This window comes from Typopeltis vanoorti, chromosome 3 (assembly GCF_054136105.1).
Source record: "Typopeltis vanoorti isolate ZY-2024b chromosome 3, IOZ_Tvanoo_1.0, whole genome shotgun sequence".
NCBI lineage: Eukaryota > Metazoa > Arthropoda > Arachnida > Uropygi > Thelyphonidae > Typopeltis > Typopeltis vanoorti.
In genome coordinates, this window is record NC_143551.1 from 58,060,157 (window position 1) to 58,080,318 (window position 20,162).

Here is a 20,162-nt window from a genome sequence, read left to right on the forward strand (position 1 = left end):
GACTGGGGCCATTTCCCTTTCTGCTTCTTCATTTTAGAACCCTTTTCAATTCCAGCTGTTTCCTCTTGATCCCTGGTCATCCCATTCTTTTCCTGTCTACACATGCTCTCACCTCCTCTTGGAGCATACACCTTTCTCACGCTGTGTACTCCTGTCCACCCTGAGCCTCCCCGTTTCCCTGCTCCTCTTGCACACCCATTCTCTCATTTTCTATACTCATACCACTCACTTCCCCATTCATATCCACTTCTTCAATCTCTCCTGTCTTACTCTCCTGCTCTTCGACATCACTCCCCTCTCAATCTGATTCATTCTCTCAATTCACTTCTCTACTTGCCAGCAGCAGTCTCTCCAAGCGACTCACACCATAACCACTCAAATGCAGTCCATCGCTCACATACAGCTCACTTCGTACCTCAAACTCATTCCACACATTAACAAACTGTACTCCCATCTCCTCACACATTTCAGTCAGCATATCATCCATAATCCTTGCTCTCCACCTCATTTCACCACAGTGACCTAGGCAACACACTGAATATCCTTCCTGTCACACTATTCTCTTTTATCCTTTCAAGCAGCCTCCTGATATACATTCTGACATGCTCTTTGTCCTCTCTCAAATCATTTGTACCAATTAATACTATTAACTCTTCTTAATACTATTAGCTCGCTCCTGCCTCATATCCAATGCCTCAATCACTCTACTCATTTTATCACCGAGAAAACATACCTTGTGCATCCTATCATCCAGCACACCTTTAATAATGGAGTCGCTATACAACGCAACTCGCTCATCTTTCATGCCATCATGATTTATTTTAATAGTTTTGACCTGAATTCTCTTAATTTCATTCCGCATCCATTTCATTTTTTGCCTCATCCAATCCAATTCAATTTCCGAATCTCGCGACACATTCTCTCTATCATTCAATCTTAGATGTCAGCAAGTAATTGTAAGGTCTCTTTGAGAGCTACATTAGTATATAGAGATTCTACATTGAAGCTCACCATAAGATCAGTAGGTTGTAATGAGTGATTTCTTTAATTTATTTAAGAAATCTGAAGGGTTATTCAAAAAAGAATGTGATTAGCCTATATGTGATTTCAATAATTTCGCTAAATATTTGGCTATGTGATAAGTAAGTGAATCAATATAGTCAACTATAGGATGGAGAGGAATGTCTGTCTTGTGAATTTTAGGTAGACCATAAAATCTAAGAGGTCTTCCAAAATGTGTTTTTAACCAAGAAATTTTTTTCAAAAATATCAATCGTGCCTGCATCTAAACTTATCACCTCATCTAAAAAACGTCCTGTTTTCATCTATATTCCCTCAACCACCCTTTTGGGTGAGATATATAGACGACATCTTTTCAGTGTGGCCTCACAACAGAGATTCCTTACTTTCCTTTTTAGCCAAAATCAATTCCTTACATCCACGTATTAAGTTTACCATGGAGATTGAAAAAGACAACAAGTTATCCTTTTTAACCATCCTCCTCATCCACTCAACTTTAGGTATTCTGACAACAACAGTTTACAGAAAACCCACTTTTACTGGACGTTACATTCTCAAACAATCTGCCCATCATCCTTACCAAAAAATAGGAATCATAAAATGTTTAACTTGATGACCTAGAACTAATTGCTCAACTCCCCATGAATTACAGATAGAACTTTCAACTATCAAATATCACATGAAATTAAATGGCTTTGACAAAAAAACTACACAACATCTGTTCAATTCCTACAATCCAATCCAGAACAACAAAGAGTCAATACGTTGAGTTCCAATTCCATATATTTCCGGGATTTCAGAACCAATTTCAAGAATTCTGAAGAAATATGATTTAACAACCACTTATATATCCCTATTAACAAAATATCCACCTATTTCCCCTCTTCTAAAGATAAACGCTCAACTATGTCTCTGCTGTTGTATATCAAGTTCCTTGTAACTGCAATCTGTCGTACTTTGGACAGACTGGATGCTCTGTAGATAAAAGAATACAAGAACATCAATCATACCTTCTTCACAACGAAACCGATAAGTCTGGATTGGGGCAGCATGGGATAAAGACAAGCCACAACATTCTCTGGTCCAAGATTTGCCTTCTACACAGATGTCGCTATCAATTCAAACGCCTATTCAAAGAAAGTGCTGAGGCCTTACTTCAACACCTTCAACAACACTTGAATCAAAATGACTGTATATCCTTGTCAAAAATATGGGAAAGTTTAATCCGGATAACACACTGAAATTTTTTTTTTTAAATTCATCATCATCATCATCAAATTCCTGCCATGTACCCTCAAGGGGTGTACAGGATATGATAGTACTACATGAAAAAAAAATGACATCATTATTAATTTCCTATCTACAATTTTCCTCCAAATCAGTCTGTTACTTGTCAAGACTCCAACATTATCAGATCTTATATTTCTATCATCTAAAGCACTTTGTACTGTATCAATCCACCTATATCTTGGTCTTCCTCTGGGTCATTTTGCTGCCAACCTGGCAGAGAATACTTGTTTTGCTAATCTTTCCTCGCCCATTCTGTTTAAGTGACCATACCACCTGAGATTAGCTCTGCTAACGCATTCCTGGATGCTGACAATGACAAGTTCTTTCCTAATATCCTCGTTTTTAATATGATATTGCCATTGATGCCATCTGTTCACGCCTATAATCTTTCTCAGGACTCTCATATCTGTGGTCTCTAGTCTTTGGTCAAGTGTTTTGCTTCTGACCCAGCTCTCAGATCCATAAATTAAAACTGGTTTGAACACTGTCTTGTATACAGCTAATTTAGTGTTCCGACTAATTTCTCTCTTATTCCATATGAATTTATTCAATTGACTTCCCACCATACCAGCTTTCTGATTCTGTTGTCTATTTCTATATTTAATTTACCATCTTCAGTAAAAATCATGCCTAAATAGCTGAAATGTTTTACTTGTTCCACAGGTTCTCCATTCACAAACAGTTGACATTTTCAATGATTCTGGCTATTTTCATTGTGTTTGTCTTTTTATTGCTGATCTTCATACCATATCTATTACAACAGCTATTCAATTTAGTCAGAGAATCTTGCAGACTTGTAGCGGATTTATTTAGAAGTATAACATCATCCACATAAAGCAAAGAGCTGACATTAACATCTCCAATTTTGATATCATGTTTAATACCACTTTCCTTCATAATGTGATCCATAACGATAATGAATAACAGAGGGGATAATGTACATCCTTGTCTCACACCAGATTTAACATTAAACCATCTTCCTGTACTTCCTTCAATTCTAACTGCTGACTTACAACTCAAGTAAAGACTAAGTATTGCTTGATATAATGCCCCATTGTCACCATATACCTGTAGCGTATTGAATAGCTTCTCTCTTGGCACCTTGTCATATGCCTTTTCCAAATCGACAAAACTTAAATACAGATCTCTGCTATATTCCCATACTTTCTCGACTATTTGTCTTAAAGTGAAGATCTGATCCTGACAGCCTCTATTTGGCCTGAATCCAACTTGTTCTTCACCAAGCTTTTCTTTCACAATTCTTCTCAACCGTTTCTCAAGTATACTTGCATAGATCTTGCAGGAACACTCAGTAGGGAAATACCTCTGTAATTCTCACATTCAGTTTTATTTCCCTTTTTATATATGGGTACTATGAGTGCTCTACTCCAATCATCTGGAATTTGTCCCTCTGTCCAGGCTTTCTGAACTATGCAGTGCAGCCATTGTAAGACTCTTATACCACCATACTTCAGCATTTCTGGTCGAATATCATCTACTCCTGCTGCCTTTCCACATTTCAAGCCTTTGATGGCTCTTTCTACTTCAGGAATGGATATGTATTCATGACTGCATGCCTGGTCAGTGTTTTTTACCACTGTGCTGTCATCACTGCTTGTTTCATTTAGCAGTTTTTCAAAGTAATTACTCCATACTTCAAGGATATCTTTTTCTCCCATTTTCATGTCACCTTTATCATCTCTAACTCCTTTTACAGCACTCTTTCCTCCATTCCTAAGCTTCTTCAACAACCTCCAGAATATTTTACCACCATTTTGATATTTATTTTCTATGTTCTTGCCAAAGTCCTCCCATGACTTTTGTTTAGCTAGTTTTACTCAGTGTTTAGCATTCTTGCATTTGTCTCTGTATTCTCTAAGAGCACAAGCTGACTTATTTGACAGGAACTTTTGATGTGCTTTCTTCTTTTCCTTCACTGCCTCTTTAACTTCATGTGTCCACCAGGGAGTTCTGATTTTTTTATCCTTACAGACAACCTCATCACATGCCTCTCTAGCAGAATCAATCAATGTTTTCTTCAGAGTTTGCCACTGAATCTCCAAGGTTTGATTCCTGTTCTCAAACTCTTTCATTTTTTCTTCAATAATCTTCGTGTATTTTAGTCTACAGCTGACATCTGAGAGCTGCTTAACTTTTATTCGCTTTAAAACTTTCTTACATGTTATTCTTTTCAATATGAAATTCAATTTTATCCTGCTCAAGACTAAATAGTGATCACTTCCAATTTCAAATCCTCTGTACACTCTGGTGTCCTGCACCAGGGAGAAAACATCACTATCAACAATAACATAGTCAATGAGACTAGCCTCTTCTCTCCATGTGAATTTGTGCACATTTTTATGTTATAACATGGTGTTAGTAATAACCAGTCCATGTCCTGAGCAGAAATCCAACAGATATTTGCCATTATTATTAGCTTTGCTCTTTTCTCCAAATTTTCCCAAAATATTTTTGTATGTCTCACAATCATTTCCTACTCTGTTAAATTGAGACCTTTAATTCTTACATTAGTCTAATGCATAGGTTCCAAAAGTGGGCAGTACCACCCCCCAGTGGGCGCTGAAGCCTTCCAGTGGGCTATAGTGGGATCAGAAGCATTTGGGGGCATTCAGGCAGTCTAGGGGTCGGTGGGTCTTTATACAAGAAATTAATAATATATATTTAAATATTAATTATTTTCGTAATTTTGTGATTAGATAATCATTTAAAATTTAAATATTGAATTTTAATTCATCTTATGCCCATCTTACATGATCAATTTTTTTTTATCAATTTTCTATTTCAATTATTTAATCATTTGAAAATTTACCATGTCAGATAGAAATAGATGTCAATTTTCTATGTCAATGAGAAAATAGAGCATGTATATATGTGTGTATAATATGTTATGTTTACAGTAGCAAATATATTCGTTATATTTCATTTCAAAATATATATAAAATATATACAACCACTTTTCTAATTGATTTGTACAAAAATAAACCCAATTTTATATAATTTAATATCAAGAGTAAAAATAATAATGGCAAAAAAGAAATAAAATCGTAAATTTTAGTTAGCCTAGTTAGTACTAACTTATATTGCTAACCAGAGGGGAAAAATAAAGCAAATATTATTCGAAACTTATTATACTGTTTTCTGTGGTTATGTTTTATAGGTTTGTTGTTTATATCTTGTGTAATTATTTTATTTATTAATTATTATTTATAATTATTCGGACAATGTTGTGGTCGGACGAACAAAATGCACTTGCTTGCAAAATAAAAAATTGAACGTGTCATACAGGATATTTTAACTTCTATTTTTTATATACTTAAAAAATGTATTCATTTTTTGCTATTGTAAAAATTGATCGTGCCATACAGGCTTTAGTCTATCCACGCAGCAGACGAGTCTTAACTAGTAGTATGTCGGTCAACTATTACGTAGGTAATTCACTCAATTCAGCATGTTTTGACAGGAATATAGGTGCTTGCAGTGACTTGTTCAAAGCACGAGTACGATGGTATCGCAAACAAGTCAATGCATGCAAGTCGATTCGGGCTAGATTTGAAATCTATAAATACCAGTGGATTAGGAATAAGGTTCATTATTTTTTGTGTGCTTTGCCAACAATTATCAGTCGAAAGTGTGATAGATAAGTGGAGTCATACAAAGTGTAAATTAAATCTTTTATTTTGTGAATATTTTTGCGAATTTTATTACTTCATTATGTCTGAATATAAGAAGAAATGCCGACAGTACAGTATTGAGTATTTGAAATATGGTTTTATTCAGTTGTAAATTGAAATATGGTTTTATTCAGTTTTAAATTGAAATATGGTTTTATTCAAACTGTTATAATGGGGGGGCGTTACAAAATTTATGTCTTGCAAAGTGGGCGGTGGCCCGAAAAAGTTTGGCAACCTATGGTCTAATGTTATCTTTAATTGCATTTATAAATTAAGATTTTATATGAAATTGTGAATTAATAGCTATAATTTATTCATCACTCTGATGAAATTGACCTCTCTTTAATGCTTAGCAATGTAACATCACATGTCTCGTTCTACTTTTGAATGATCAATTGTTTGTATTCTACCTTGTAAAAACTGTTCCTATCAAGCCACTGAGGATAGTCTGTTAATTTTAGACTGAAATATTTGGGAAACATTAAAATATTCTTGTGTTAACATGTTTATAATTCTTAATTTTTATTATTATTAGTGAGTCCGAAGGAGTCCTCCTCCTTTGGACTCACTTGAAGGACACCTCCAAGGAGTCTGAAGACTCATCGCGGGAGGACACCTATTGTACAACTCTTCGTCTCCACCTATACTACCAATCACCTACGTCAATGCCATCTACTGCCCACAACCACCATCATCACTAGAATTTTTTGTCTGTAAATTGCGTGTTGTTCTGAAGGGCCAATTTGTCTGTATGTGGGATGAAAAACCCGAGTTTCTGGGAGAAAAAACGCTGCCACCACCGTATGAGATCGGCTAACTACCTTCAATTGAAAAAGTCCATATAAAGATTCCTCCCGTCATGACGAGAATCAAACTTGGGTCTTTTCCAATCGAAGGGTGCAACGTACTGTCGTTCTTCCAATTGCACTATGGAAGCGCTTAATTGTGATTTAATGTCTCAAGAACAAACGCATCAAGTTTTGAAGTAGTCAAGTTACTTTGCTGTGAGAGGTCATTGAGCATAACATGAAAAAGTAGATGCTGTTGATGACTTTTATACAGTGCTTTGCTTTCTTGCATTTTCTTCTGTATTCTCTCAGAGTACATGATGACTAGGAACTGACATGATTGCTCAGAACTTCTGATACACTCTTTTCCTTCTACAACTGCTTTGAGTCCACCATGGAGTTCTGATTTTTCTAACCTTGTATTATTATTTGACACCTCCAGGGAGGTGTCAAATAATATTTGGCACACTCATCGAGGGATGAGTGTGCCAACAGCATCGAAAGACAGGTCCCCTTCCAACTACTAACCGCGCTCAAACTTATTTAACGGAGCCATTAGTAGCAGAGGCTCTACCAATCGATCAACCTTTACCGGCTTATATAATTTCACCTTGTGCTTCGCTAGCTGAATTAATCAATGTTTTCTCAAAGGTTTGTCACCATAACTATAAGGTCTGATTTTTGTTTTCAAACTCTTTAATTTTTTCTTGAGTAATATTTGTATGTATATTTCAACCTATAGTTCACCTCTGAAAGCTACTCAACTTTGATTCTTTTAAAAATTTTCTTACATATACATTATATGTTTTCAACTTGAAAATGATTTTTATCCTGCTTGAAACAAATGGTGATCACTTCTGTTTCAAATTCCCTGTATACTCATATGCTGAACCATTGTGAAGATATCACTATCAATAATAACCTAGTGAGTGAGCGAGTGGGACCTTTTCTTATTTCCCATGTCCTCTCTCCATGTGAACTTTGCACATCTTTATGTAGGATCATGGTCGAAGTAATGAAAATTTTCCCAACACACATTTCTGTATATCTGGTTTTCATTTCTTACTCTGCTATTTAGATCTCAAATAAGGACCAACTTTTCTTTTTTATTTATAGCAGCTGTCTTCTCTAATGATTCAAAAAATTCCTTGACTTCTACATAAGTATAACTTTGTGTAGAAACGAAAGTTTTATTGTCCTTTCTACTCTGTACACTCTGGTGTCCTGCACCAGGGAGAAAACATCATTATCAACAATAACATAGTGAATGAGCCTTTTCTTATTCCTAGCCTCTTCTCTCCATGTGAATTTGTGCACATTTTTATGTTGGAACATGGTGTTAGTAATAACCAGTCCATGTCCTGAGCAGAAATCCAACAGATATTTGCCATTATGATTAGCTTTGCTCTTTTCTCCAAATTTTCCCAAAATATTTTTGTATGTCTCACAATCATTTCCTACTCTGCTATTTAGATCCCCAACAAGGACCAACTTTTCCTTTTTCATTGTGTCAGTTGCTTTTTCTAAAGCCTCAAAAAATTCCCCCACTTCTACCTTAGTAGAACTTTCTGTGGGACCATAGGCACAAATAAGTCTCATTGTCCACTTCCCCATTCTCATATTTGCCCACATTACTCTACTTGAGACTGACTGTCATTCAAGAAGATTAGCTTCGTATTTTGTGTTGAATACTATGGCTACCCCTTCTTTTCCTTGATTGTCATTGCCTGAATATAACATTTTGTATTTATTGCTCAGAAAGATCTAACCAGTTTTGGTCTTTTTTGTTTCAGTCACCCCTATTATGTCGATCTGCTACTTATCTAATTCCTCAGCTAGCTCCATTTCTTTGCTTCAGGCTTGTTACGTTGATAGTACCGATCTTTAACTCTGGTGATGTTATGTAAAATTTTAATGTACTACTACAAACTTCATTTGTACTCTTATGGGGGTGTACAGCTGAAGTTTGCTGATGATGATATATTTTCACTTAGGTGCTGATTAAAACAAGTGGAATGTTTAATGAAAAGAAGAAAAGTTTAGTGCTTCCAATATTTCATCTCTGTGATTCTATCCTTTAAAAATTTAGTAATTATGAATATATTTTGTCAGTGTTCACATTACTTTTCTCTCTCTCTCTCTCTCTCTCTCTCTCTCTGTCAATATCCACCACTAAACAGTCAGGTCTGGCTGTCCATGTCTTGAACACCATCCATAAAATCAAATGAAAAAAAAAAAAACCATGCTTCATCACAGGAAGTATAAATCTAAGAGCTTTTATTATTATTATTTTTTCTACAGCTGACTTTAAAACAAACCTAACTCAAGTAAATATGGCTGAGAAACCCTTGTGCTGTTTGCATTCCATTAAATACAATATTTATAATGCATTCTACAGATTACTACTAGATGAACAGAGAATAAAGTGTCATGTGAGACAAAAATAATATTTCAAACAAAAATATCTGCTTCAAATATTTATTTCTCTTCTACTTATTTAAAAATGCTTTATTATAAGTCATTTGCCTTATAATAAAACATTTATAAATAATGTAGATGTATGATGATATGTTTTGTAAATAATGAGTAACTATTTTAAAATGGCTTGAAGGTAATCTAATAATACCTGAAGAGCTTCATTATTTGGGATAAAAAAGGTAGCACCAATAAAATTATTCATGACATCTCTGAGACCAGCTCTGTCAATTAATTTTACAAAATCTGTCATTCCAGCACTTTCCAAAAAGTCAGTGATAAGTTTAGCTATAAAAAGAATAAAAAAAATTAAACAGATTAATAAAATTCTCAATAAATTCTCATTATATTTCATATTTAATCACTATCAATGTTCACTCAAATTTTTCTACTCGTGATTTTTTATACTAATCTCAGACATGCAGAATCTAACATGCACCAGTGGCATGTGTGAGAAAAAGATTAAAAACAGTGAGAGAGAGATCCCACTGGCTTTTCTTTTTGAACAGTTGCAGGTTGTAGCTCTTGAGGAACATTACAAGAAGGCTGTGTACAAAAGGACAGAGATAGAATGAAAGATCTGGAACTGTTTGGTGAGCTGTTCTCAGTTCAGTAGGCCAGTGCTTATGAAAAAAAAAAAAAAGTGCATAAGGCAGAAAACCAATAGTCTTGAGGACAAGAAATTATATTCTTGGTTTCATACTTTATCCAAGTGTAAGCAAGCAAAGTTTGCAAATGAAGTCACTTCACTTGCAAACTGGGCTACTTGTATACAGAGGCTAATGACTTCACGTTAGTTGCCTTAGTATCCCATAATACAACATACATATCCTTGTGGACATGTATAATGCTATGCATTAGGGGAAGGGCCATTACCCAGACCAATTTCGACCTTTATTGAGGTCTTGTCAGTGAGAGCCAGACCCAGAAGCGATACCAAGGTTGAAGTAAAGCAGAAGTCATATTTCCATATACAGGCAACCAAAAGGTATCACACCTTATTAATAAAATACTCTGGATTACAGATTCATTATATTCTTGGTTTCATCTATTATTCAAGTGACTGGGCTACTTGTATATATAGAGGCTAATGACTTCACATCAATTGCCTTAGTATCCTATAATCAAGTTGTGAAGTGACTTTATGTGCAAACTTTGTTTGCTTACACTTGGATAAAGGATGAAACCAAAAATATAATTTCTTGGTTTTAATTTATAGTATAACCAAGTGAAAAAAAATTACAATAGTCTTGAAAACCATGGCTAAAGTGAGCCCATTAAAGAAAGGTCACCAATTGGTGCATCATCCAAAATGTGAGCACAATATTCTAAAGTTGAGTGAATCTGCAGTCTATATAATGTTAGTAGTTATATAGGTAACATGTAGTGTCTTGAGAGAAAAACAACAAGTATTTTTGTAGAGACTACACATATGAATATTTTTGTCTACAAAAGTTTAGATGAGTAAGTCAGACTAAGAAGAAAAATCAATCTTGCCCAAAGACCCGAGCATTATTAAAATGCGAGGCAGTGAAGTGAAATGTTTCTTATGAGAAAAAAAAACAAAACAAAGCTACCTTACCTTGTGTGTGCAAACTTTTTTGCTCACACTTGGATAAAGGATTAAATTAAACATATTAAAGCTATGTTTTCTTGGTCGTACTGAATTTAATGTAAATCATACAGCAAGTGTTATTATTATCATTATTAATAGAGACCTCCAGGGAGTCAGGAACCCATTGAGGGAGGGAGGGCATACTATTCACACCAACTGTCATACCTGTTCTTGAAGCTACTTGCCTACACAACATTCAATGGTAATCCATCCAATCATGCATCACTTTATGAGGAAAAAACCTAGCCCTCACTCCCTTCTTGACAACATTCATTCTCAACTTTGAAGGATGCCCTCATGTCCTTTCTCCACCCTCCATAAAATGAAAAATTCCATCTATTGAAATTCTGTACAACCCTTGCAGAAGTTTGTAAGTCTCAATCATATCATCTCTCTTTGTCCTGTTTGCTAGTGTTTGCAGTCTACAAATTCTCAATCTGTCTTCATATTCAGTATTTCACAATCTCGATATAATTTTTGACACTCTCATTTGCACTCTCTACACTGTATCAGAATCACCACAGAAACCAGGAGACCAGACCTGCATGCAATAGTCCAAGTGAGATCTTATCAAGGCCTTGTAAAGAGGCAAAATGACTTCCTTATCTTTACATCTCAACGTCTGTTTCAGCATTGCAATTCTCTAAGTTGTATTTACAATTTTTGCTATATGACCCTTGAATTTCAACTTTCTGTCTATTAAAACTCCAAGATACCTATTCTTATATAGTGAAACCTGTGGGGTATCCATAGCTATAGAAGAACACATACATGACAGTAACTAACTTTTTTATTATGTAAATATAATCATCTTATGTACCATAAGGGCATCATCATCAGTACAATTATTGAATGACAATAGGAAATGAATTAAAAAAACAGTAGTGTGTATGCTTAATTGGAATCCCTGTACATATACAGTTGCATGTTAATGGATGAAATTAAAACTAATTAAATTAAAATATAACAATTAAATTTATTTAATACAATTCAGGATAAAAATTTCCCAAACTTTTGGAATAAGGCTTCAGCACCTTCTTTATATAAATGTTCATGCTTATATATATATATATTGATTCATGTAGTAGAACGTTTTGCCGTTGGATCCTGTGGTTAGCATTTTCAGTGTAATTTTGTGCAAAGCCAGATTTGTGAGGTTTGATGTGATGGATGTGGTCTTGATGTTCAGAGATATGCTTATTTATAGATCTTCCTGTTTATCCATAGTAAAACTAGTTACATGAACATGGTACTTTGTATACACTAGGTGGCATCATTGGTGAGAGTTTGTCTTTTGGAGAAGGTAGCAAGTTGTGAATTTGGTTGATGGGTTAATAGGTAGCAGTGTGTTGATATTTTCTCAAATTTTTTGCCACACATTCAGAGATACCTTTAATATATGGTATAGGAGTCTTGCTGGCTTCTTCTTGTCTGGGTCGATTTATAGGAGAGTGGTTGATTATTTTTTGGGTTACTATTGGATTATATCTATTCAGCAAGGTTGTTTCTTTGACAATTTTCAATTTCTGTTTTAGAGATTCTTCCAACGAACGAATCTTGTGTGCTCTGGATACTAACAATTTTATGATGCCATATTTTTGAGATGGTTGGTGAGCTGATGTATATAATGACCTGAAAAAGTTGGTTTTCAGTAGGCAGAAGTGAAAATAGATCCATCTTGTTTACATTGGAAGTATACATCAAGAAAGGAAATATCATTTGATGATTTTGATGATGTCTTATGATAAATAAGATGAAATATTTACATAATAAAAAAGTATTTACTGTAGCATACGTGTTATTCTATAGCTCCAAGATACCTAGCATGATCAGTTTCTTCTAGCATAATCCCACCAATAAAATAACATTGGATATCTCATCACACCAAAGTGCATGACCTTTTTATATTTATTAACATTGAACTGACAGGCGTTTTCAATGCCCACAATTCCAGCCTATTGAAATCATTCTGCAAGTACTGCATATCAGCAGAATTCCTGATTAAGCTACCTATCTTTACATCATCAGCAAATAGCTGTATGTCGCATGTCAAATCTTTGCAAATGTCATTAATGTATAGATCAGTGGTTCCCAACCCGTGCTCAACGGAGCCCTAAGGGCTCTGTGTGCACTTCCCAGGGGCTCCGTGGCCACTCCAGGAAAATAAAATAAATAAAAATTGAATGAAATTAAAGAATAAGAAACAAAAAGTGGACAATCACTTCACAGGGAATTTTCATAGCAATAACATTGTGATTTCTTAGAGATTCTTCCGTGAGTTTTTTGTGTGTTTGACTTCTTTGTGAGTGTTTAGTTGTGTAGTTAGTAAGTGTTCATTAATAAAGTGTTGTGTTTTGTTCTACTCATACGTTCAAACCCCAAACTACTGTAATACATTTCCAGTAGAAAAACGTTACATTATTGATTGACTCAGGTGCTTTTATTGGTTTTCAAGTAGGTAAGTATTTGAATTTTGTTATAAAATTTTTATTTGCTTTATTTTGTATTCTGAGTTATGAAAGATAAAGTTTGTTATTCTCATATTCCTGTGTGATTTTCTTTTAGGCATGGATCGCTGGCTTCAAACAGGTACTTTGAAGAAAAAAGATGTTACATTTGAAAAGGAGGACAAACCAGCAGCTCACTCCGTTACTTCGCCAGATGAGCCAACGACAAAAAAAAAAAAAAGATGATAACCAAGCAATGCACTTCAGCGTTTGTTTGTCAGAAGAGCTTTCTGCAAAAGAAACCATTTCTGAATCTGCGGTGCCACCTCAATCATTGTTTGCAAAACGCGACACACGTGGGACAGTGGGGGGAAAGACCTCCCAATAAAAAACAAAAATACGAAGAAAGTTACCTGAATATGGGATTCACAAAAACAAATGATGGTCGGCCTCTCTCTGTGATTTGCGGAAATGTGTTGACCAACAGTTCCGTGTTTCCTGCTAAACTGCAGCATCATTTTGAGGGAAACCATCCCGAGTTGAAAGATAAACCGTCTGGTTTTTTCAAGAGGAAGTGCAACAAAATTTTGGCTTCACAGAAAACTATGACAACACTTGCTAAAACCAATAATGAAAAAGTACTGGAAGCTTCCTACCTAATAAGTTACCATGTAGCTCGAGCTGGTGAAGCTCATACCATTGCAGAGATTTATTAAACCTTGTACAATCGATATTGTCAAGTGTTTGCTTGATGAAAAAAAGCTGTTAAGTTAGTCTCCAACATTCCTTTATCAAATAATACTGTTGCTAGACGAATCAGCGATATGGCTGATGACATGAAAGAGACACTTATCAGTCGCATCAGGTGTACCAAATTCGCACTACAAATGGATGAATCGACTGATGTTGCCGGGTTGTCAGTTTTAATGGTATTTGTTCGTTATTTTTATTTACAAAGCTATCAGGAGGACCTTCTTCTTTGCAGACCACTACCAACCGACACATCAGGGGGCAAAATATTTAATCTTTTGGATGAATTCTTCTCATCAAATGAAATACCGTGGGAAAACTATGCAGATATATGCATTGATGGTGCAAAGGCAATGATGGGTCAAAATGCTGGAGCCATTGCCAAAATTAAAGATAAGGCAAAGAAATGTAGCAGCAGCCATTGCGTGCTTCATAGACATGTGCTAGCCTCGAGAAAAATGCCTTCTGAGCTTATGATAGTGTTGAATGATGCCATAAAAATAATAAACTATATAAAATTGCAACCTCTTAAAAGCAGGCTCTTCAACTAATGTGTGAAGATATGGGAAGCCACCATGAGTCCCTCCTGCTGCACACTGAAGTAAGGTGGTTGTCTCAAGGAAAAGTGTTGACACGTTTGATGGAACTGCGTTCGGAGGTGGCAGCATTTTTGATGGACCATAATGCTCTAATGGTAACGGTTTTAAATGAAGAAGACTGGGTGTGCAAAACTGGCGTATTTGGCCGACATTTTTAGAAAAAAAGGAACAAAATGAATCTATCATTGCAAGGAAAAACTGCCACAGTTTTTGATGCAAACGCCGAAGTGTCTTCTTTTAAGAGGAAACTTATGAATTGGTTGGAGTGCATGGAAAAGGAAGATATCGATTGCTTCCCTCTTACAAAAAGCTTCTTGAATGAAAATAACATCAAGATTCAAGAAAAAATAAAGAAAAATATTCAGACGCATCTCGAAGCTTTGAAAGACTCGTTTGAACATTATTTTCCGACAGCTCAAGAGAAGGTGCTTGATGACTTTAAATGGGTACTGAATGTGTTCAGCATGAACAAAAAAAACACGAGGTCCTCATAGATTTGACATCTCACAGCGAACTAAAAATTGCATTTCAAAACCAAAGTCTACCGAAGTTTTGGCTACATTTACAAGATGAATTCAAAATCTTGTCTGAGAAAGCAAAATTAGTATTGCTGCCTTTCTCAACTACATATCTCTGTGAAGTTCTCCACCTATACAGGTACCAAAACAAAATACAGAAGCTGCTTAAATGCAGAACCAGACATTCGCCTGCAATTATCATCAATTGATAATTGCAGGCGAATTATCTCCACCATAGAAATTGATTCTAAAAAGGGCTCAGCGAGTCAAAAAGGTTGGGAACCACTGTTATAGATAGAATAACAATGAACCAAGGACTGATCCTTGAGGCCCACCACTGGTTACCTTGAATTTTGCAGATTCCCTCCTCCCTCCACCTATATATGACTTTTTGAGAACTGTCAGTCAGCTATCCTCTTATCCTTGCCAATACAGTAAAACCCCGAAGTTATGCAGTAGGTGGGACCAACAAAAAGCGAGTAAGTCGAATTCGCATAACTCGGGGTATAATTTTACACGTAATTTATATACACAAGCATACAATTGGGTCCAAAGGTTCACAAATACACCTATATTTTTTAAGAAATATAATCATAATTGTAGTTTTTCTACATAAAAAAAATAAAGTTATTTCGATGTCGATGGTTTCATAAAATCTAATAGATTCGTCTGATGGCATAATGTCTTTTTCTTGTCACGCAAAATTTCTTCATAGCAAGCTAATGATTTTTTTATTCCTTGCCTTATCGCTACAATTCGTTCCTTGTTAGAATCTATGTTCTCCAAAATCTGCAAACCTTTCTTTTACGATTGTTCTTACTGTGGATTCCTGTAGATCGAATTTCTTTGCTAGCTCACAAATTTTCATTCCGCCTTCAAAATCCTTAATAATGTTGAGTTTTGTTTCCAAAGTCAATGTTTTTCTTTTCTTGCTAGCAGTAGAAGAATCGGACTTGCTTCTTTTAGATGACATTATTTTTTTGATAAAATTTTTATCAAGAACATAACATTAAACAAATGCAAGGTTTGTAGACTATTAAAATTGTGTATGAATGGAGACTGCACGAAACATGTCAATGCTTGTTCACAGCATGTGCGACACTGGCGAATGCGGCCGGCGCCTGAAAGATACGACTAGTGGTGAGGCGTGAAGCGGGATGGGAATACGTACATATAAGAAACCGCATAACGCCGGATTCGTGTAAGTCGGGGTATGACTGTACTTTATAATCCAATCCCCATATTGTCCAATTTATGCAATAGTCATGTATGCCGTATTCTGTCAAAAACCTTAGCAAGTCATATCCAACTTTTACTTTTCCAAAATCTTCACCATCACTCCTTAGATGCTGATTGGTTAATAGCAGGACACATCAGTCTTTGCATCACCCATATGCAATGGGATTGCTGTACATTCTTTCCACTTCCATGGAATCTTCCCTGTTCTGAGACTCAAATTATATAGCCTGGTCGAAGGAATAGCCAGTTCAGCTGAACACTCTTTTAGCACCTCTGCTGATATCCCATCAATCCCTATCGCGGAATTCTTATTCAGTTTGTGTGACAGCTCCAATATCTCCTCTTCATACATCTGAGTTTCTTCATTCAGTGAAGAGGCAGCAGTGAACTCAATGTTGCATACACCAGGTTGATAGCTTTTAGCAAAATGGTCACTCATTAGCTGAACAATCTTTTCTGCATCTGTTACCCTCACACTATCTGCATTCAGAAGAGTTATTCTTTCATATTTCCTTCTTTCTTTTACTTGTAGCATAATGACAGAATTCTTTTGAGTTGTCTTGCAGAGGCAGTTTCTTTTCATACTCAAACTTGGCTCTCTATACAACACTTGTGACTCTTCTGGCTTGCTATTATAATTATCATAACTGACATCATCCTTAAGTAAGCAGTATTCCTTCCACATCATTTTTTTTCCCTTAGGAATCTCTTGCTTAATTAGATTACACATCTATTTCACTCCTACTGTATTTATTCTTCAAATTCTAGGGACACATTCTGATATCACATTATTTAAGTATTTTTATAAACACTTTCCCATGCACTGTCAATATCCTTCCCATCCAACAACTAATGCCATGGCATAGAACCCAGAATACTTATCAGGTAGTCATAATTTCCTGCTTTGTAGTTCAGCATGCAACCTTTTCGGAATGGAACATTCATAAACTTATCCACTTCTTAAGCGAGTAGTGCGTGATCATTTTCACCAACCAGGAACAGAATAGTTATGTCTTTAACTGACCCCCATCCCCCGACACTACAATGATATCTAACCTCTTTGACCACAAGTTCCTTCTGTTACATGTCTGCTTAATTGTTACATGCGATTATGATTACCCATTGTATTTATTTGGTGATGCATTTCTTCGTCACTAGCAACAATCCACCAGGTCTGTAACAACATCCCATTATGTATTTAATCTTGTTAGGCTCCACCTCACACCAGACAACTTCAAACTCATTGCTACATGAAAAACTGTTACTAGTATTGAAGTTATGGATCTTTGTCATTAGTAGCATGCCCCTCCTCTTCTATTCTGTCCTGTCTATCCTTCCTAAAAACACTGTACACTTTGCACTTGATTCCAGTTAGTATGTCTGCTTCTGATAGCCAGGTCTCACTAATGTCTACAATATTCCTCCCCCAATATATTAACTAAGGTTATAAATCCTACTCTTTTGTTTCTGATAATTGTAGCATTTGTGTACAGACATAATAAGTTACCTTCATGCTCTTTTGTATACTCTTGTCTGTAGTCTGCATGATAGTCTGATAACTAGGAGATCTCTATTCTTGTCTAGTTCTTAACTTATGCAACATCTTTTCACATGCTTCATAGGCTTGAACCAGATGAACACAGAATCATTCTCTCTTCATAATCATTTCCATAATAATAACCATAATAATACAGGCATAATAAGTTACCTGCATGCTCTTTTGTATACTCTTGTCTGTGGTCTACATGACACAGTTTGAGAACTTGCAGATCTCTGTACTTATCTAGTTTGTAACTTATGCAAACATCTTTACACATGCTTGATAGGTCCAAAACAGATGAACACAGAATCATTCTCTCTTCATAATAATAACCATTCCCATCATTAATACAGTTACCTAATATTGTTGCTCTTACACACAGATTCTCACGATTCCTCCCATCAGAATTCAGTTTCCCTGATTCTCTGCATTAGGTCTCATATCAATTAATAATTTTTCAAGATTTCCAACCAGCATTTTCAGGACATAAAAGCACTTATTACAGAATACAAGGTCCTATAATCAAGTAAGTGACTATATAATTGTAAGAAACAATTCAAGTTGTAACAGAGAATAGAGAACTAACATCTTTGCATGGCATACTCTGGGGGTGGTTATATTGGTAGTCAACAACCATTTCACCAAAGGTGTTCTTAAGATAGCAGTTTTCCAAATTGTGGATAAATCAATGCAACCATATTCATTGAGATAGAAGGAAATGCTTCACTGTTTATGCTGACTCTAAAAAATAATATCTCAGATTTCTATGTACTGTTGTTTTCTTCACTTTAAATGTGTAAAGTGATGTCTGATAAACAGTGTGCAAGTCCTGACTTTCAGCGATAGTGATGTATGTATTTCTCATGTTCTTCAAGGTGGATGTCAACAGGTCTTCCTGTCTGTCCAAAAATAAACCCCATATCACACTAGTAACACTTATTAATAGTCATAAATATAAGTATATATATCACACTAGTAACACTTATTAATAGTCATAAATATAAGTATATATATCACACTAGTAACCCTTATTTGTCCTAAAGATAAACTCTATACTTGGACACAACCAGGAGTACTATGTGTCTGTAACATACACTACTCCGAGTACTACACAGAAGCAATAATATTATTGCTTCTGTTATTATTAAGTCAGAGGTATTATTTTTAGTGCAGTATCAACAAAGAAAACATATCTCTAACTGAACAATCATGAGTAGCTGCATTAATTTGCCAAAAATATGGGAGACTGCTATTTTAAGATCACAACCTGCAACACTAACAACCATCCACACCTACTTACATAACTAGGAAGTTAATATAACAATTTGAATTGTTTTTTCCACAATTACTCAACCATAGTGCCCTAGTTTTTTTTTATTTTCAAATAAGAATTTTTTAAAAATGGTAAGGTGCCATGAATGCAATATACATTTTTTGGGAGAGACTGAAGATGTTTATGAAGAGAGGATTAATAGGAGAGAGTTTGGGTGTGCAAAGTGCATGCATACGGTAGCGAGCAAAAGATCGTGGATGTAGCTACAGGAGATGGTATGATTTAGTGCTTGAAGAGTAAGACAGTACGCAAATGTGATAGCGAGTTAGCAATGTTGAGTGGTAAGGCAGCATGCATAGATGGCAGTGAGTTAGCAGTGGTGAGCAATAAGACAGTGAACATGCAAGGTAGCGAAAATGCAATTGGCGTAAATGGCAGTAACCAAGTAATTGAAGAGTTGAAGACAGAATTGGTAAAGATGAGACAAGAGATTAAACATAAGGAATGAACTGAGGAGAATTATGGATTTGCATGAAAATAGAAAGGAAGAATGGGATGAAAGATCTGAAAGAAATATCAAATGATTTGAGAGTAGCAGTGTATGCAGATTCGATGATTAGAAAAGTGTGCTGAGTGAAAAGGTGCACAAGGTTTGTTTTCTGGGTGGTAGAATGAGCAGGGTGGTTGAAGCACTGGATAAGAAAAGTATGCAAGCAACTGACTATTCTTAGTTACTATTCTCTGTTACAATTTGAATTGTTCCTTACAATTACATAGTCAGTTACTTGATTAAAAGAGCTGGCAGTGGTAGTTGGCACAAATGATTTGAGTGGTAACAAGGAGAATGTAAGGATGGATATCAGGAGACTGCTAAGGAAAGTGAAAATTAACAGTGTGATACGTGAGGTAGACAGAA

General features: G+C 35.5%; 1 protein-coding gene across 1 annotated transcript in view; it reads right to left on the reverse strand.

Annotated features, from left to right (window-relative positions):
- The window catches only part of LOC150108176 (transforming growth factor-beta-induced protein ig-h3-like), a 327,473-nt gene that overhangs the window by 50,840 nt on the left and 256,471 nt on the right, over positions 1-20,162 (reverse strand). The window contains exon 10 of the mRNA XM_090390423.1: positions 9,417-9,553. Coding sequence (XP_090246549.1) covers positions 9,417-9,553 — 137 coding nt within the window. The remainder of the gene's footprint in view (positions 1-9,416; positions 9,554-20,162) is intronic.